Source organism: Pinus tabuliformis, chromosome 2_2 (assembly GCF_031772625.1).
Source record: "Pinus tabuliformis cultivar Carrire ecotype Pingquan chromosome 2_2, CPIR1, whole genome shotgun sequence".
NCBI lineage: Eukaryota > Viridiplantae > Streptophyta > Pinopsida > Pinales > Pinaceae > Pinus > Pinus tabuliformis.
Window position 1 is genome coordinate 711,830,853 of NC_142300.1, and position 21,819 is coordinate 711,852,671.

At 36.9% G+C, this 21,819-nt stretch overlaps 1 protein-coding gene across 1 annotated transcript; it reads left to right on the forward strand.

The window, feature by feature from the left end:
- The first annotated feature begins 1,140 nt into the window (after positions 1–1,140).
- LOC149194650 (U-box domain-containing protein 43-like) lies at positions 1,141–1,593 on the forward strand. The gene has a single exon (XM_089407748.1). The coding sequence runs from the start codon at positions 1,141–1,143 to the stop codon at positions 1,591–1,593; it is 453 nt and encodes a 150-aa protein (XP_089263874.1).
- Positions 1,594–21,819: the final 20,226 nt, after the last annotated feature.

A 21,819-nucleotide genomic window follows, 5' to 3' on the forward strand; every position in this document is an offset into this window, starting at 1 on the left:
AGAAATCAGCCTCCATCACCATCAACCATTTTTGCATTTTCTCCATAACCGTGCATCCGTTTCATAACCTGTTTCATGGGGATATGCATATGAGTGATGGTAACCTACCCAAGCAGTTTCAGCCGATTCTGATGCACGGTTTCCGAGAAATCGAGCTCTAAAATCTTCAGCCATTTTCCATTTTTCTCGAAATCTGTGCATCCATTGATCACGATTTTGCTATGGGAGATGCATATTGATGATAGGAACATGCTCACCCAGTTTCAGCTCAATCCGATTTACCGTTTGAGAGCAATGGCGAAAACAAGTTCTGATTTTGTGACCATGCAGCAGCAGCAGCTTGAAGGTGCAGATCTGAACGTGAAAACAACTGCATGCAGCTCAGATCCGGCCAGAGGACACCTGCACAAGGAAAAGCAATCAAGGATTAATAGCCAAGCCACATGCAATCAGAAAAACTAAGCATGCAGCAGCAAAAAGCTCACAGCAGCCATTCAACTTCGAGGTATGTGACTGATCTCATTCTTCTATTGCATAGATTTAATTTGAAAACTGCATGAATTGATGGAATGGTGGAATTAAGCCACGAATATAGCAAGGTTAAGTCAATTGCACTCATCAAGGCAAAAATCACGCAGCATGATCAGTCATTCACGTGAAAATTAAAAAAAAAAACAGTTAGTGTCGGCTGCTTCAACTCCAGTGCAGCAGATCAAGAAGAAAACATACAGTTCATGATAGCCTAACTGTCTGCATGGCCAACACATGTCTCTGCCACCTCACTCCAAAAATCACGCAGAAATCTGAGCGCTCAGCTGAAACTCATAGACTGCTGTTAACTTGCACTTGCATCATGTTTAACTCGAAGTATACATCCTCTGCTTCCACAATCGAATTAACCTATCGTCCTCCGCTGAGTTTCCTACCTGGTTCGAATTTCACTCGTGCATCGGGCTCACTCAAAGGCAGAATCACGTTCTACGGGAAACGGGTGGGGTCTTCTACAGGAAATGCAGCAGAGCAGAGAAGCCTGAGTTTCTCTTCATCAAGTTTGGAGCTTGAAGAAAGGTGAAAATAGCTGAGGTGGATCATCCTATTGATTTTATTGTTCGTCCACTTGCACGTGATATTGCAGAGGGTATGAAAGCCGTGGAATTGCTTTTAGAGCTTTCAAAGGATATGGCTGTGTGTGAACAGATTAGCAAGGTACAAGGTTGTATCCTCCTCCTTGTAACAATGTCAAATAGTGACAATCCTAAAGCTGCTAAGGATGCAAACGAAGTTCTGGAGAATCTCCCATACAGTGAGCATAATGTAGTGCAAATGGCACAGGCGAACTATTTCAAGCCCTTGATACAGAACCTGAGAGAAGGGTCTGAAACAATGAAGATTGTTATGGCGAGTAAGTTGTTAGAGATAGGTTTAACAGATCAAAACAACGCTGCATTGCTCAAAGAGGGAGTTGTATTTCCACTTCTTGAAATGATTTCAAATGTTAATTTGAAGTCAAAATTAGCAGCCATTGGGGCACTTCAAAATCTTTCAAGTTTACCTGAGAATGCTTTACAAATGATCCAAGATGGGGTGGTTTGACCCATCTTGGACCTTCTATGCACACCACTGTCAACTATATTTGCTTTGAGAGAAAAAGCTGCTAATACCTATGCAAACCTTGCTATGTCTACAGCATTGCCCCAAAGAACAAATGACACAACAGCTGCATTATTGGGATCTGATGAGATCATATACCAGCTATTATCTTTAATAAATTGGACACCACCTTCAATACATGGAAGCATTGTTCGAGCATTCCATGCCATTTGTTGTGTACCAGCGGCTGTTGAGGCAAGGACAAATTTAAGAGAGGGAGGAGAAATTCAAGTATTGCTTCCCTTTTTGTGAAGCTACATACTCTGAAATGCGAGCTTATGCTGTGAAACTGTTGTTTATCTTGTCTCAAGATGGAGATAAAAGAAAATTAGCAGAACATCTTGGAGAAAAATATATGAAATGTTTAGCAAAACTTATTTCAACATCTTCAAATGAAGAAGAGAAAGCTGCCGCAGTCGGAAAGTATTGTCATGTTAGGAACAAAAATTTGAATCAAATTTAACGAATGGAAAAACAGTGATTTTACATGACGTGAATCTACCATGAAACAAACTGGAAAGTTCTGGTGTTGTTCTGGCTAGATTTGTTTATTTCAATACTTTCCAAGGGGTTCACAAGGTCTTTTGCAATAGCCAGATTATTCCATGTGAAAGAATTCTTAAAAGTGTGATTCGGTATGAAGTTTTGCTCTACTCCTAGTTATACAACAGCTTGAAACAAAACTTGGGAATTCTCATTTTTGGCCTATTTTGAAGCAATTTCAGATTGAAGGGAAATGCTGATTCATAGCAGTGATATGTGAGCAAGTCATATCTTCTCTGCCCTTGATCTATATTATGTTTTGTCTGCTTCTGTTATCAATTCTTAGTAGAGTTCAAATCCAAGACTAAGAATGCCATTCGATTCAGTTAAAGGCCTGGAAACACTCTTTCCCATCCAGATTTGTCATGCACTATCTATTCTCGGGCAGTTCATTGTACTTGTGTGCTTTTATAATACATTAGACTTGCCATTCATGTTGGACTCGTCAGCTTTCAGGAAGCACAGTTCAAGGAGAAGGCACCCCCAGCCAAGCAAGCAAAATCAGAGAAAATTGGTTCTACAGGAAGTTAGCAGACTGTTTCTACAGGAAGACAGAGGACTGTTTCTACAGGAAGCCAGCGAACTGTTTCTACAGGAAGTTTGGAAAGAGGGAAGCCAAAGGAGAAGTCGGCCAAGATGTTAGCCAAAGAAGCCACCAGGGGTATCAAAGATGAGGAGAGAGATTGGTTGCTCAGAGGATGAGCAACACTTTCAATAGGGGGTGATGATGAGCCCCAAAAATGGACAATTATTTGGGCTCATTCAACCTCCTAATTTGACTTAATCCACCATTCTCATTAGTTTATTGCATGTTTTTGATTATATTTATGTTAATAGAGTGAATTTGGTTAGTCATTATGCCAACAAGTCTAATGGGTGCTTTGTGTAGCCTTTTTGGTCAACTTGGAGACAAAATTGAAGGTCTTAATGAGCACTTGGCAGCCAAATTCGTGGGAGAACAAGCTAGAGGATTTGTAGGAAGGTGTCCCCCTCATTTATGGGCCCTTACCTCGAATTCTCCACCATCAGCTCGGAGTTCAAAGGCCACCAAATCAATGAGCACAAGGGCAGCCAAGCAAGTCAAGTAGGACTGCTGTTAACTACAAGTCTTGGGCAGCCAAGTCCCTAAATTTTAGGAGGACTGTTGGGTCCTCAAATTGTATAAATAAGAAGGCTTAGGGCCTCATTTTGGTTAGCTAGTGGTTAGTAATTTTTGTAGCCAATAGTTAGTCATTTCATAGTCTTGTTGTAGTCATTTTGTAGTTTGATTTTTAGGCCATAGATTAGTTTTGCTGTCAGCTCATTTTCAAGTTCTCCTTGTGGACAGTTTTGATGTAACTCTTCATTCTTGATTAATAAAGATGAATCCAGCTTTACACCAGCTCTAAATCTCTCTTGGAAGGCTGTAGCTCTTGGGGTTGGGCCCATCTCAAGCGCTCAGTACCTCCCTTGTTTATCTTTATGTGTTTTGCTGCATTCTTGAAATAAAATCTGCTATCTAGATTTAGATCTTTCTTTGTTATTTAGATTTCTTTTGATGGTTAAAGTAGCTTTTTATGGTTAGAATCGATTGGTAGGAGTTTGTCATGAATTTAGATCTTTTTGAATGTTCTTACTCACGTGTTGTACATGGTTCTCTTTCCAAACAAAGCTGCTGTTTATTCATTTCATTGACAGTTGGATTAAGTTAGCTAGGACTTGGTTTGTTTGCAAGGATTCATTGATTCGTTTGAATGAGCATTGTGCAGGACATCTCTATCACCTTCATCACCTCCTCGTTCATCTGAGCCTCGTCCAGATCAGCTCCTCCATCACCATGTCTGTTTCCTCATCTCCCATCTGCTCTTTTGCCACGTAACCCTACCTTCTTGCTTTTCCATTGCCTAAACCTTCGTTGATGCAAGTCAGCCTTCCACATCATCTCACCGCTCCATCCATCAGTTCCTGGGTCACTTCAGACCCCTATCCTACCTCCATCTCCACTCATGCATCTTCCCTCACTCACCCATGCTCCAAAATCCTCTTTTCAGAACATCCTGTAGAAATCTCTGAACATCCTGTAGAAACCCCTGCAGACATCCTGTAGAAGCCTGCACACTCGGTTGCCTAGCACCTGAACGTTGTAGAATTCTATGGAATGATGTTTTGGATCCCCTGGAACCTCTCCTAGCCCCCCCGACCTTTCCCAAGCTTTCCTTCCCTTCGCACCACCTCTGCACAACCAAACCCTAATAAGAAACAAAATCATCATCACTCCAACCATTTAAGCAAAAATACAAAAACATGTTCTTTTCAATAGAAGTAGTTTAAGTTCATGCATTTCACATCATTAGAAGTAATGGCATCATTTCCAGACACTTGCACTCCCACCATTGCATCATAGAGGTTAAGCTAGTCAGATTAGGGTTTACTAGGGTTTCCATGTTTTGGTTGGCTTTCAGTTCGTTTTTGCAAAGTAGATTAATTTCCTTTGAGATAGCCTTTGTCCATCATTTAGAAAGCTTATTCTGAGAACATATAGAAGTTGGCTTGAGCCCTAGCGGACTTGTGCCAGCTGACCAAGTGACAGCTGCGACAAGAGCTAGTACTTGCGCATACAGCACCGTCGCTTCCAAGTTTGTACGAACTACCGGGTTGATAAAATTAGAGATAGGAAGCTCCAGGAGTTGTAGCATTATTGCTACAATACTGGAGCCCACCACCAGCTCAAACACAGCTACAAGTCAAACATCATCCCTCAATGGTCTCTTTGTGTCAATAATGTCTCTTCAACCTTCATTTCATCCACCTAATTACCGCAAGTATTTTGGTGAATGTAACGAAGTTTAGGGGGCATGCACCCTGGTCTGCTTCAGTAGATGAACCCGGCTGAAAAGATAGATTTCCTTGTAGGTTATATGATTGGTCTGAAACGCCATTTCCTTGTAGGTTATAGGATCAGTATGAAACAATTATTTCCTCGTAGGTTATGTGATTGGAAGCTCACACCATTCACCTTTGTCTATTTCAATTGGCAGAGCCAAGGAAGTGTTTTTTGTCTAACCACTGACAAAAACAATCCTGCTTAACTGCAGGGACTTCCATATGGTTGCCTGGGAACTCTCCTTTTCTCAATACCTGGGGCATGCAAACCTTTTTATGCAAGCAAAAGACGACCAATTTCATTTTTTATCTTTTTAGCGTTTTTAGCTTTATAGCTTTTTAATGTTAACTTCTTAGGTTAGGCATTGGTCCTAAAATGTCTACACACTAGATGGACCAAAGGAAATGTTTTGTCTAATCTGCTGGTGAAACCATCCTACCTAACCTCAGTAGTTCCTTAGCTTTTAGTGTACTTAGCTCTGTAGTTTGGTCATTTCTAGCCTACATAAAAAGGCAATGAGCAAAGTTTAGCATGGTGCAAGCTCACTAAAAAATGAACCTACTAATAAGAGACATCTTTAAACGACTGGAAATGAGCAATGTTTTCGCAAGGTTCAAGCTTGTTAAAAAATAAACCTGCCACTGAGCATAGTTTCTTCCGATTCAAGCTCATTAAAAAATGAATCCACCCTCGGTAAATAACCTTTGTGATCACCCAGCTATCAGCCTTTTGAACCTTGGTTGTGTTCCTACCATCACCTCCATTCTTTTGGCCGATCATACGCTTCCACTTGATTGTTTACCCTTTTGAGGAATAGCTACGATGATTGATTCTGTTAGCCAACCTCTTCACACTGCCATGTTTTGAGAAGTTCCAAACTTACCTAGAACCAGTTGCTACCCGAAAACACCACTTGTTCCTAAAAAATGAGTCTCTTTTAAGCTCTTTTTAGACTCGTTAAATATGAAAATATTGTCGAGCTACTGGCCTTTCCAGATCGTTAAAGTAAAGGGAAGAACCATCCCTCCTCTACATTTTAATCTTTTTGGACCTGAGGGATCATCCCACAAAAAGATCGAGCGCTTGTCTTTTTCGGCTCGCTAAAGCAATCGAAAAGTCATCCCTTTCGTATTATTTTATACTTTTTCGGACTTAAGGGATTATGCTACGAAAAAGGACTATTGGAGTTTCCTTTTCATCCATTTTCAAACTCTTTAAACATGAAAAGGACCGAGTTATCCTTGTTGTTAAAATAGTTAAAACAATAGCGACAAACTTGTCCACTGAGACAAGAACGAGTTTCATTGTCGCTAGGCTCACTAAAACATAGTGACAGGTTTGCTCGAAGGGCAAATTATAAACAAGCATATGTTATCCTCCTCAAGCTTGACAAAAATAAAGAGGTACTGGTCAACAATGACTAAGGAAAAAGGGAAGAAAAGTTTAAGAACTTCATTGGTAGCAGGTCACTCTTGAACATGACACTTTCACTCCATCACCATGATTGAGCTGGGTTGGGTTATTCTATTCACCGGTCATATCACCATTGGTCCTCCACACCATCCATATTTTGGGGTTAATGCTACCAATCCATCTCAGTGTCGCCGAAATGTTCAAGAGAAGTCATTCAGAGAATTCACCACCCAACTAATGCCTCATCCACTGCAATACCTTGACCCTCCATTTTTCATGACCGCCATTCCTGAACCTTGTATCATTAGATCGTTTTCACCTCTAGAAAATCATTTTCTTCGTTACATGTCGTAGATGTGGGATACATTAAGGCCCTCCTATGACGGGTCACTTCTTGTCAACATTAGCTTATTATCCAAGAAGTTGACTTAGAAACAACCCTTTTAGTACTTTGAATCGTGCATGCCTCAATGGCAAGTTTCTCACTTCCGGTGACAGGTTTACATCAATGGCCTTCGACCGAAAGATTTTACGTGGTGTTCGAGGTCGATTCATATATTCACACCACGTGAATTGTACTGTGGTACCTTGAGGGTCATTATCATTATCGGTGATTCCTCTCACGCCTGTTAACAACTTACATCATTGGCTAGTAATCAGACAATGTCTTTCCATGTTCGACTCCAAAACATCTTTTCACATGGATTGACTTGTACATCGGGCGAAGATTGAACGGGTTTGAAGACCCCGAATCTAGTTTCATCCATCTGGGCTGCGATATATTCAGGAAAATAAAAACATCAAATGTACACAGAAGCTGCATAGATGATCATCCAAGTTAGGGGATGATGACTCTACATATAAAGAATCACCAGTTTGCAACAAAAAATGATTATCTATCCTATTTACATGAAAATGAATTTATAATGCTGAGCATGGGAATGCCCGCCTTAGCCAGATCATGAAAATATTATGATGATGATGTATTATATTGTATCTTATATAGGTCACCTTCTAGTTCGAATGCGTCGGATCCTCATGATAAAGCATTTAACCTGACATCAAAATATTTACGACCTCATGCTTTAGGGGGCAACTGTTATAGACATATTTGGTCACTTCAACCCCAATCACATATGTCGATAAACCAAGGGCTCTTTAACCCCTAAAAGTGTTGTTTCATACCCTAAAGGATCATGGTCAACTGATTACATCATTTCCCAGAAGTTCCACCTAAAAAACCACTTAGAACTAGCCAAAACTGGACCATATTGACTGCTCCATGGTCAAGGTACGATGCATACTGGTTGTTACACTAGCCAGGTGCAATGCATACTGAAATAGTCTTCTGTGGGGTGTGATGAGAGGGAGTAGACAAATGGCAGAGACAATTTGCTATGTGGATGCCCAGGGAATCTTCTAGAAACTTCTCATATGACACTTGCCTCTCTAAATTTGCCCAGGGATGAGTAAGAGATCAATGAAATCTCCAAGTGGAACCAAGAACTATCAGTGGAATGACACTAATAAAAAACCCAAAGCTAACCCACACCCTTGCAAGACATCTATAAATGGATCCCTCATCTAAGAGATCTGGAGGCTAGAATTTTGTATTTTGTAAGGAAGTGTTGTTGGTTTATCTTTGAGAAGAGACATTGTATTGTTGGGTGATCTTGCTTTTCATGAGGTGAAGAGGGCTTTGATGCTGGGAGGATGATGCTGGATCAGACAATTGGGTTGTAATCCTCTCTTCTACTATTAATAAAGTTGTATGAGTTTTCCTCCATATAATCGTGTATTCGTGAATATTGTTATTTGTGAATGCAATTGTATGGTCAATGTATTTCTGATTCTGCATTGTTTATGATATTATAGAGCGAGATGCTTTGATGGTGTTTTGTTGCTTTGCCTCTACAGGTATTCTCTAAAGCGGGACAAGTAGGAGAGGAGTGGCAAGCTCTATCAAGGGAGAGAGGAAACAAGCAAGGAGCCAAGTGGAAGACACAGGTTGGTCCCCTTTGCTTCTCTCTTATCTATCATACATAAAGGAAATCGCAATTTTCTTTGATTGTTTGTTTCTAAGATAGCTACGCATCTTAGTGGGACTAGAAGATCGAAAAGACACTAGTTTTCCTGGAAACAACGATGTCCGTTTAAGGTTTGGGGAAAGTATTACATAAAAATTCCCCTTTGATCATAGAAGAACCAACTGAACACGAAGAACAAGCTGAAACATCTCATTTAGAAAATCAAAATCAGTAAGGAAAACCTATAATGAGTCAAACACCACCCTATCCAGAGAGGTTAGTAGAGTAGAGAATTCAAATGTCTCTTCCTGAATTTGATATTTTGGATGAATTGAAAAATGCTTATGTTAAAATTCCTTTGTTGCAAGCAATAAAATATATTCCAATTTATGTGAAAACAATAAAGGAGTTATAAATCAAGAAAACTTGAAAAACGAAAAAGGATCGTACTACAATCTAGGTCATTGGAAAACTAGCTAACCTCGTGTCTACAAAAACAACAGTTGAAAAATATATTGACCCTGGTATTCCTATGGTTACTATTTCAATTAATAATTTTTTAGTTCCAAGTACTCTGATAGATTTTGGAGCAGCTATAAATGTTATGACTACAGAGACTATGAAACATTTGAACTTAAACAACATTAGATCTACTACTACAATTCTAGAGCTTCAAGATAGATCTAAAGTTGTACCAGAAGGAATATTAGAATATATCATTGTCTCTTTGGATTCATGGGAGTATCCTGTAGACTTCCTCGTTTTTCATCCAAAAACAAATTTAGGAGGCCATCCTCTAATTTTAGGCAGGCCATGCTTAGCCACTGCAGATGCCTTCATTGGATGCAAATTGGGAAGTATGATTATTGCACATGGTGATGAAAGGAAACATATCACACTCTATTCTCTAGCACAAGCACCTTCTTTATTATCATGGTTTGAAGGACAAGAAAAACAGGAAATTAAATCTTTTCTTAGTATTAATCAAGTCTTTAACCTTAGAGAAGAAGAAGAGAATGAGGATCTACTAGACCTTTTCATCTTAGAACTAGATATTTCGAAGCAGTTTAGAGTAACTTAGTATGAAGCTGCAAGTAATCTTTTGAATCACTGTTTTCAGGAAAATTTCACAATTCAATCATTTCAAGATTCATTCGCAAATATTTTTCCTGTTAACTCAATTACCAATTCAAAAAGTAAAATCATTGAGATTTATCGTGGAAATAATTTGAATATTGGTGATAACTTACAATCATCACAAGAACAAGAGGTAGTAGCATTGTTACAAAAAAACTCAAAAATCTTTTGCTTAGGATTACACATACATTCAAGAGATTCATCCAAAAACATGTATCCACCACATCTACAATGATGATCATATCAACGAGTAAGGCAACCTCAAAGAAGAATGAATCCCATGATGAAAGAAATAGTGAAAGAAGAATTGTAGAAACTGTTACAAGTTGGATTCATCTATCCTATTTCTGATAGTCAATGGGTTTCTCCTTTAGTGGTAGTGCCAAAGAAAAATGGGAAGTGGAGAATATGCATAGACTACAGGGAATTGAATAAAGACACATTAAAAGATCATTTCCTGCTACCATTTATTGACTAAATACTAGATTCATTAGTTGGGAAGAGGTTGTTTTCTTTTCTAGATGGATTTAGTGGGTATAATCATATCAGAATAGCATTGGAAGACCAGGACAAAACAACATTTACTTTCCCATGGGGAACATATGCATATAATGTTCTACCTTTTGGGTTATGTAATTCACATGCTACTTTTCAAAGAGAAGTCCTTGCAATCTTTGCTTATTTAATCTATGAATGTGTAGAAGTTTATATGGATGATTTCACTATACATGGAAACACATTTTATGATTGTTTGAAAAATATTGAGAAAGTTTTGAAAAGATGCATAGAGAAAAATCTATCCCTAAGCAATGAAAAATGATTCATGATGTTGACTGAAGGGATAGTGTTGGGAAAATATGTTTCTTCATCAAGAATTAAGGCGGATCCAGCAAAAATGCAAGTCATTGTGAATTTAATGCCACCTACAACTCAAGAAAAGTAAGAAGTTTCTTGGGTTATGCAGGCTACTATAGGAGATTTATTGAAAATTTCAGTAAAAAAGATGTTGAATTCCAATAGACAAATAATCGTCAAAATTCATTTCAATTATTAAAAGAAAAATTGTCAGTTGGCCCCATTCTTTGAGGACCAAATTGGTCTTTGACATTTCACATATCCATAGATGCATCTGACACAGCTATAGGTTCGTCACTTGGATAGAAATAAAACTAGTTTAATTATGCCATATATTTCATAAGTAAAAACTTAACATCGACAGAATTGAACTACACGGTTACATAAAAAGAAATGTTAGTTGTAGTACATGCAGTTAATAAATTCACGCATTACATAACATGCTATCAAGTATTCATTCACACAAACCATTCAACCATTAGATACTTAATGAATAAAGAAAATACAAATGGTAGAATTACTAGATGGCTATTGTTAATGCAGTGATTTAACATTACAATTCAAGATCGACCAGGTAAAGATAATCAAGTAGCTGACTTTCTTTCAAGGCTTCATTCACTTGGTGATCTGAATCCTATTTCAGATAATTTTCCAGATTAACATCTATTTTCAATAACTGTCAAAACACCATGGTTTGTAGATATAGCAAACTATTTATCTTCTGGAAAATTACCACCCCACTTCACAAATAAAAAGAAAAATAATTAGAGAAAGTGTTAGATATAGCTGGGTCAATGATGATCTCTTTTATACTAGTTCTGATCTGATAATAAGAAAATGTGTTAGAGAAGATGAAATCTTAGATGTTTTGAAAGCATGGCGTGACAAGCCATGTGGTGGTCATTTTGCAGACAAGCAGACAACCTACAAGGTGTTGAAACTTGGCTACTACTAGCTAGCAATCTTCAAGGATTCCAAAGCTTATGTCAAAAGATGTGACAACTGCCAAAGAATAGGAAGGCCAATAATATCAGATGAAATGCCATTAAAGCCACAAGTACTCATAGAGCCATTTGAGCAATGGGCTCTAGACTTTGTGGGACCTATAAACCCACCTTCAAATGGAAAGAAGTACATTTTAGTATGTACTGATTATGTTACTAAGTGGGTTGAGGCAAAGGCAGTAGCAAGAGAAACAGAAGACACAGTAGTCACATTCCTCTTTGAGGAAATATTTTTCATATTTGGCGTACCAATACAGATTGTAATTGACCAAGGAACACAGTTCACCTCCAAACTTGTTCGAGATCTTACAGAAAAGTACAAGATCAAACATAGAAAATCAACTCCATACCATCCTCAAGCAAACAGACAAGTGGAGTCAACAAACAAAGTCCTGGAGAATATCATGACAAAAATTGTACAAATGAATAGGAAGGACTGGTCAGAGAAATTGAGAGATGCACTATGGGCATACAAGATAATATGGAAAAACACAACTGGGTTCAGTCCATATCAGTTGGTGTATGGAAAAGAAGTCCTGTTACCCATAGAATTTCAAATACATACATTCAAACTAGTAGCAAAGTTGGGAATGGAATTATCTGAAGCACAACAACAATGAGTCATGGAATTAAATCGAATGGATGAAATAAGATAGCAGGCAGTAGAGCACATATCTCTTGTGCAACAACAAAGAATAAAATGGCATGATCGATTTATCAAAAATAAAACATTCAATAAAAGAGAGTGGGCATTATTGTTTGACTCCAAGTTTAAGGATTTCAAAGCAAAGTTTACAACTCATTGGCTTTGGCCATATGAGATAAAATAGATCTTTGATAATGGAGCTGTCAAAATAAAGACAATTGATGAAGCATCTATTTCATTTGTAGTTCATGGACATAGGCTTAAAGTCTACAATAAGCCTATAAATAAAGAGGATTTTATGAAAAGAGTTACAACAGAAATTGGTCTAGAAATAATGGAACATCATAGCAATATGCCTTTCATAATTCCAGAAGAATAAAAAATACAAATAACAATAATAATAATAAAAATAAATTAAAAAATTGCTTGTGAAAATCCAGGAAACTGGCACAAAGAAAACTCGAATTCATATAGGAAAACCAACTAGTTTGGCCTGTATGAATTCTTTACTTTGTTTTACTCTTATTTCTGTTGGATTTTGCAAAAACAATCCTCCAAGAAATACAAGACTTGAGGAAAAGTTTTAACATAAGTAAGGGGGAAGTTGTAATAAAACTAGGAAAATAGTTTGAGCAGCTGAATTGCAGAAGGAATCTAAATTACATGTCAGAAGGGACCTGATACATCATTGAAAATATTGTGCAGAAGGGACCTGAAATATCATTATGCAGAAGGAACATGTATTATATGACAGACGCCACATACAAAAATTGTTGAAAAGTACATGTCAGAAGAGACCTGAAACACCAATTAAAAACTTCAGAAGGGACTGGAACAACATCAACATTCAAAGATCCGAGATCAACATTCAAAGATCCCAAGATCAACATTCAAAGATCATTTCACCAAAAGACATCATTAACATCAAATATTTTATGGGATTACAAGTACAGTAAGTAAAGAAATTTGCTCTTAAAATTTCGATTTTTTTTTAAATTTTCTAGAAGTTGTTAAGACTAATTTAGTGCTTGATATGCATTCTATTCCTACAACTCATTATTATCACCATTATTATTATCACCTATTAATTAAACTTTCCTACATTTAACCATCATTCCATATTATAAAAAAAAACCATCACATTAATCTTGCATTCCCTATACCATCATTCCATATCAAAAAAAAAAAAAACTTATTTTCTTAAAGCATATGTATCAAAAAGTGAAGGCTCAATATTCAAACCCTTGATTGACCTACAAAAAATAAATAACAAAGGTTAGTGTCATAGAAATTTAATTTTAAACATGACCATTCTAGGGTCATTTTAAAATTAAATTAAAATAATGAAAAATGCAAAGTGTAATATACCTATGTTATGATTAAGGACTAAACACATAATGTAAAATCATGCAATGAAAGGCAAAGTTGAAATGATGCAACAAAATGCAAAGTCGAAATGATGCAATGAAATGCAAAGGAATGAAGGCATGTAGTGGTATTATGATGCATTTTGATGGGCATACAAATGAATGACTGATTAATGATGCAATAAAATGGTTGATTACATGGTTTACAAATACAAAGGAATTGGCATACAAAGACATAAGTAGAGCAGAGATTACAATTTACAGTGATGAGACAAGCATAAACACCATGGAGGAAAGGACAAAGGGGAACGTTGTCAACAAAACACATGGCAGGCAAAAGTACGTAGTCAGACTATGTGATGGAAGGTAGAAATGGTGAAAAGCTTCAAAAAAACATACCAACACTTCAAACACTACAAACTATGCTATTTTCTCACTATGTAAACTACTACTCTGCAATTAATTTTTTTTATTCCCACCATCATAGCCAAATTCTGCTTTGGTAGAGGTGCCGAATTTTGTGCATTCATGTGCATGCATACAACACTCTTGTGGAAGGAGATTTAAGAATTAAGAAAAAACAAGGAAGGAGATAGGGTTGTGTAAAACAAGAACTATGAACAGAGGAAGCAACACAAAATATATAGGCAGTTGTGGAAGGAACAAGGCATCAATTTTCAAGAGGATAGGAGATCGCGATTTTCTCAACGCTTAAGTTGACTAAGCGCTCCACCAGACCTCATAAATCTTGTAAAAGAAGGTAAGAGATCACCTCCAACTATTAATAGATTTCAAGGAACAAAACTTGTGATAAAACATTGCATTGTGTCATGTCAAAAATGAGTTAAAACTCTAATTTAAAAACCTGAACGATTGCCACCGAGTAGCTTAACTCCACCATCTATTAACACATGAGGATTCTGAGTTACTTGAAGGAGAGTTTTAACAGAAGTGATGTTGTGAAAACGTAGGGATACGAGGCTAAAACTTAGAGAAAGTCTCAGGATTGATACGAGGTAGGTAAACGAAATCAAATCTTCCACATTTAGCCACGAAATTGTCAAATTTTGTTTGAGAAAACAGAGTGTTGCACAATGAGTGAATTTTGAAAGATATAGTGAGCCATTTGTTAATTATTTTAGCAAGCAGTGAGCCTAAATCACTTCAATTTGAATGAAACATGAATTTGTCTCTGTAGAGGAAAAATTATGTATGAATTCAAAGGGCAGAAAGACATTGTGGCATGATTTTTCTTTAAAAGAAATTTACGGTATTCTAAATCAAAACTGAGTTTTCGATTTTGATTTTGGAAACAAAATTTTTCCTATTTTTTATATATAGTGGACACAATTCATGTATGGATATATGGGAAAATTCATTTCATTCACATGCACAATGAGAATTTTTTAAACAAAGCAGGGATTTTTGATGAGTTTTGGCAAAAATGGATATTGATTTGTAAATCAAGGAGCAATAAAAACATTGTCAAAATGTTTTTATGATTTTTATATACAGAGAATAATGTTTTGAAGCATAGTGAAATTTTTTTTTTGTAGCGGAACAGAGGTTGAACAAGGTTGATTTCATTGTTTTTTTTAAGAGCATCAGAGAGGAGGTAAGCCCTATCACCAAAATGTATGCATAATTTTTATTTTCAAGATGAGATTGAGCATTGGGAAAAAGAGACAATAGAAAAACTTTATCAGGCTAGTCTTATAGGATTCCTCCAAAAGTTTAATGGGCACAATGAAAGAATCACCAGGGATTTTATAAACAATTATGCACAATACCAAACCATGGTGAGAAACCTAGTTATCCCATTGACTCCAGAATTCATTGCTCTGGCCTTAGATCTACCACTTTTAGGGGAACAATATCACAAGGGCTTAAACTTTAAAGAAAAGGGATGAACTTTCTTTGTAGACAAAAATAGGAAGGGATCATTTGATAGAACCAAGGGCATAACTATGGAATGATTTAATGAGCCATGGGCAGAATTAGTTTTAATTATTCAAAAAAATTTCACATGTGACAGAGGGCACAGTGTGGTGCATATTTATCATGTGATATTGCTCTATCATATCAAAGGAGAAGTGAAAATCAATTTTCCATATTTTCTTTTCTAAGAATCTGATTAAATGATAGAGAATATGAAAAATGAAACTAGACTCAAGGAAGCACAAATATATCACTAAGGTCTCGTCAAAATTCTTGTAGAATGTCAAGAAGCATAATGAACTCACCTCTCTGTCCATGGACAAGGTCCAAAAAGCAACAAAATAATATCATGGTTGAGAGAGAAGCATCTTTCATATTCACTAGCAGGAGACATAGGAGAAAAAGTCCAACAGAGACAAGTAGTAAAGAGAAAGACCCTGAGGTATAGATTGTTGAAACACCTTCCACATAAAAACAAGTTGATGAAATAATTAAGAAATTGGAAAAAGAATCCTATGAAAAGACATTGGAGAAAGATTCATACTTTGATAATGTTGAAGCCACTTCATTGGCCAAACACACACAAGAATTGGAGAAAAAGCTTCACCTTAGCAAAATAAAAGAGGTAACAGATCAATTCGAGATAACAGAATTCTAGAGAGGCATTTGAAGAAAGAAAAAAAGAAATACAAGAAAAAAAATGCAAAATTGATCAAGGAAAATGAAAAACTAAATGAGGAAGTTGGAAAACTAAAAACAAAGAATGATCTTCTTTGCAGGCAACCTTTCGGGTGGTTCAAAGACAAAAACTTATGGAAGAACAAGTATGAAAAACAAAAAGTCAAGGCTAAAATCTACAAGGAAGAGCAGTACAAGGGAATTGACTATCTACTACAAGAAGCATAGCAAGAGGCATCTGGATCAGGTACAGGGTTTAGATAAGAGCTTAGAAGGTCCACAAGAAAGAAGCAAGCATGAGGACATGCTTGTACATCAGCAAGGGGGAGATGTTGGCCCTTGTTTTTGATCCAATTTTGCTTAATTAAATACAATTAATTTCCATGTTATCCATCCATTTACAATCATATACTCCCCATTTTTATAAAAATTTTGATTTTAAGTGCATTTTTTGAGAGGACAAAAAATTCCCGTAATGGCTTCATTGATGTCATACTTGTAGGACACCTGGGCACGAGCTGAGCACATTTATAGAGAGATTGGGAACTAATATTGAATGTTTTCCTATTAGTTTGGTCAAACCAATCTTAAACAGGCCCGGTCAAAGTTGGTCAAAGAGGACCAGTCATTTAGGCAATCCCTAGGAAATAGGCCAATTTTGGGATTTCATGGGATTTTCCAAATTTTGAGTGATTGGATGGATGAGATCAACCTGGATAGATAGGATAAGGATAGAAATAGTTTTTAGAGACATTTTAGGTCGTTTTTTTCATATTTTCTATATTTAAGCCAAAACATTGAAGGCATGAATATGTAGAATTTGTATAATTTCATATTGAGACTTCTCAATATTTTGAGTTAATTTGAGGAACCTGTTCTATCTTATTTTGGTTGTTCAATTATATGGATGATTGACTGAGTTTCTAGTAGCTGATAATGTATTCAAGTGTGCAATGCAAGGGTGGATGGCCCCCACACCAAGCTAAGTACACTTCATGATTAATTTAGCTTAATTTTCATAAACTAGTTTTGCTTCATATTTGTTTATTCAATTAGATGTATGATGATTTATTATTGTTTCTTATGAATCTTAGTTTACTCCTAATCTCTATATGAAGGGACAAACTAGTGTTTAATTTAAACTCTCCATCTATGTGATCAATGAATAAAAACTAAAATTCATCTTTCTTGCTTTCAAGTGATTTTTTGAATTTCCAGTTTTCTAACAATGGCATTAATGATGAATGAATTTGTAATGAAGAACAGCAAGGAACTCCTTAGTTATGAGACTCTTCAATTATTCTTTTATGCATCCTAAGCTATTTTTCATCAATGATTTTTTATTTTTGTTAATAAAGTAGTATTGTAGAAGAAGGTCAATCTGGTCCTTCTAAGTTAGAAGCCACTTCTCCTGCTTATTACATATTGAATTAGAAATTACTTAGTTAAATTTTATAATGCTCTTCTAATTAGTTTATAATTGCATTTCCTTTAGTTTCCATAACTTATATTCTAAAGCTGATTATAGTTGACATCGATATATTTTGGAAATGCTTCTAAGTTCTTCAAATCTGGATTGATATTTAAAATACTTGTGTTAATTTACTCAATAAATTGATCGAAAAAGGTGCATTCTAATTTGGATTGTAGTGAGGATAATGTGCACCTTGTATGCCTTGTTGATATGGACAAGGTCCTGGTGCTCTCCTTTAATTAATGAAGCACAACTATTCTGACCCACTCTTTACTCCTCCTTGCTATACAACATTTAGGCCTAGTAGAGAGGGAAATTTGTCCATTGTATTATTCTCTTTACACACTATGTAGAATTCTATGAGATTCAATGGGAATTCATTCCTAGGATGCCTTTTAGTACATCTAGGGTAGAAAATAGCTAGTGCCCTTTCTACTTCCTCTTGTTTTATTTTTATTTGCATGGTATCTATATGTAGGGAAAAGGTATGCAATATTTCACTCTTGAAATCCTCCAATGTTATGAAACTAGCTCACAAAAAGATAGAAAAGATAGATCAATGCCTTAGAATTCAGCCTCTTCAAGGGGGAAACCTCCTTTACATTACACAATGAACAATTCTTTGATGATTCAAATGAAAAACCTCCTTTTTATATATAGGAGTCTAAGGGGTCACCATATAACCAAGCCAACCTAACAATAATATTATAAAGGCACAAAAATAACAATAGAGGGATTCTATGGGGCACAATAATAATAATATGGGGACAATAGGGGCACAACAATATTAATAAGGGATACAACGACAATAGTAATTGAGAAATCACTAGTATTATAGGGACCTAACATGCCCCTCTCCTTCAAAAAAGTGTTGTCCTCAATGCTTGAGTAGTTCTGGATGATTTTGTATAAAATTCTCATCCTCCCATGTGGAATCTTCAGCGGAGAATTTCTTCCACTTGATGAGATACTCCGAAATTGATCGATTTCGTAGTTGTCAAGTTCTTGTTTCTGTGACTGCTTCAGGTTCCAATATAATTTTTCCTTCATCATCAAGTTCTAGAAATATTGTTTGAACTGGGAGCTTGTCACCTATAACCTTCTTTAAACATGAAATGTGGAAAACTGGGTGCACTCGAGAAGCTGCAGGAAGCTCCAACTTGTATGGCATAGTACCAATATTTTGCAACACCTTGTACGGACCATAATACTTTGGTGATAATTTATTATCCTTCTTAGCTTGCTTGAGGGACATTTGTTTATATGGTTGTAACCATAGGAATACCCAGTCACCTACATCAAAACTTCTTTCGCTGCGATGTTGATCTACCTGTTGTTTCATTCTATTATGCACCAACGTGAGGTTATCCTTTAGGAGTTGGAGAACTTATTGTTGATGGTCGATGTTATGTTCCACTACTAAAACCTTAGAATTTTCTCTTAAATATGATGTGATGAATGGCGGCTGATATCCATAAAGTGCCATAAATGGGGTCATTTTTGCTACAGTATGGAAGGAAGTGTTATACCACCATTCAGCCAGAGGCAACCATTTGACCCATTGTGTCTGTTTATTAGATACAAAGCAATGAAGATATCCTTCTAAAAATTTGTTTACTATCTCAGTTTGCCCATCAAATTGAGGATGATAAGATGAGCTATGAGCTAACTGAGTACCAAGACAAGAAAATAATTCTACCCAAATATTTCCAGTGAAAATGGGATCCCTGTCACTTACAATAATCTTTGGGTTTCCATGTAGCTTTTGAATTGTTTCCATAAATGCAGTAGAAACTGTACTGGCTTTAAATGTGTTGGCATTATGGCTAAAGTGTTGTCCTTGATGGCAACTCATACAGGTGATATATCACAGTACAACAGGTCAGTAGCAAAGATTGATGATCAGACCACAAAGAATGAAGAAAATAAGAAGTTTGCAGGTGCACCGTGCAATAGGTGTTGTCATAGGCTGGGTCCGCAGGTAATCTGTTTAGAAGGTGCGGACATATTCGCAGGTTAACAGAACAAAAGGTGCGGTCCTAAAAGTTCACAGACTTTCATGTAGAGAAAAGCGCACGTGTGGGAATCTTATGGTTGTCGGGTCCGTGGTATTGTGTTATTATGGTTTTGGACATTGGTATTGTGAAAGGCCTAAGGCTATAAAAGAGGAAGGAGATCATTTGGCTAGAGCATGCTTATGGGTTGAATATCTTAAGGAGAGCAAGATCTAAAATTCTGGTTGGTGAGTGATATCTAGATCTACATCAAGGAGAAACCTGAGCTTTATAAGGAAAATCTACTGATGGGTCGAGATCTCCTTTGCGCATGATCAGATCTGTAGATCTAATAGTCTATGGCATATTTGAAGACTAGAACGCAGGTGCGACATGTTTGAGGCGTGGAGATCCGCAGGCCTCTGAAGGAGAAAGCGCGGAGATCCGCAGGTAGATCGAGGAAAAGGTGCGGAGGTTCGCAGGCTAGAGATCGGTGTAGGTGCGGAGGATTGCAGGCCAAAGACTGGTACAGTGCGGAGGTGCGCAGGCAACCTACAGCCGTAGGTGCAGATGCCCACAGAGAAGAAGACTGTAAGCTGTGGATACTCGCAGGTCAGAAGCCTATTCAGGTGCGGATACCAACGGATCAATAGATGGTGCAGGAGTGGATACCCACAGGTTTCCATTGAAGAAGCTGCGTACTTTTCTTAAAATATGTTTTAGCTGCTTTTGTTGTTTACTGAAGTGTTCTGGGTTTTGAAGTGATGTCTGGTTACTGGTATTATGTTCTAATAACAGCATTCTGAGAAGTGATTGATTGAACGATTATGAATAGCTTCAGTGTTGATGGATGAATGGATCAGGTTCATAATGACTTATCCTTATATGATCTGATGGACTAGATCTGATTGCTGACTCACATACTATCCTTGTATATGTATTGATCTGGTGATTGGGTGATTCAGAAGATTGATTGATTATGTGATTCAATGATATTTATGGGTCCAGTATGAAAATTGGATGAAACGTGGCCTTTCAGATTATGTGTTGTGCTTCAGGCGTATCCAGTCTGTAAATGTATGAAACATGGTACCCGGAGGAGAGAAAATTGTAGGTCGGCGCCTACGTACTAGTATCTTAGCTAGTACAAGAGCTAAGGGGGTGGTAGCTCCCTTCCAGTAGCAGTTGAAAACTTTGGAGCATTGTAGCAGGTAGCAGCCTGTGTACTAGTAAATGGATCGGCTAGTACAAGATCTATGGGAGTTGTAGCTCTCTACAGGTAGAAGCCTGCGTACTAGTATAAGACTGCACCAGTACAGAAATATTGTAAAAGGATTTTCTTATTAAGAAGAGGATTGAGATGAATTGCAACAGGTGGTTTTCTCCCACATTGGGTTTCCACCTTATATCATGGTGTTCATGTGTGTGGCCTATGTGTGATGATCTGTTTTATTTTACTGCACCTATTTACTATTAATATGGTTGATAACTCATTAAGGATCAACTAACTGAATCATAAGAAGTTGTGGAAGTAGCATATATGAATCTGAATATGGAAATGAAAAAGTTTTATTGATGTGATAATACTGATTCACCCCCCCCTCTCAGTATTATTTCCAACAATTGGTATCAAAGTAGGTCATTTGGTAGAAGCTTGATCGCTTGAAGGAGATCCGTGGAACTATGGGAAAGAAGCTTAAGAAGAAAGCACCTAAGAAGAAGAAGACATCTCAAAAACTATGACAATGGGAGAATCGATTGGGGATTAGGTGTAAGAAGCTCTTCAGATTCAGAATCATTTCAGAATGAAGATGAACTATCAGGTATGAATTTGCTATCCTCTGATGTTCCAGCTATCTATCCATTTGGAAAAGATGAAAGTGATAGTGAAACAACTGAATTTTCTCTTATGGGTGAACAAGAAAGATATCAAATAGAGGCAGAATTTAAAAGGCTTTCAGATAAAATCAGGTATCGACAAGATCTATTGAACAAAAGGGAATGTGACTTCAAAGAAGAAGCTACCAAACTAAAGGCCCAACTAGAAGAAGGAAACAAGGTAAGGAAGTTATTCAAGGACAAATATCAAAAGTTGCAGGATGAAGTAACATCACTAAGAGATGAAGTCAATGAAAGAAGCACAACCATCAAGAAAATCAGAGATAGATCCAGTTACTATGAAAGTCTTGAAGCCACGATCTGCTCACTAAAGGAAGATCTTGAAGAATCA

Excerpts from the sequence above, each read along its gene's own strand:
- LOC149194650 (XM_089407748.1), top strand. The coding sequence starts at position 1,141 with ATGAAAGCCGTGGAATTGCTTTTAGAGCTTTCAAAGGATATGGCTGTG.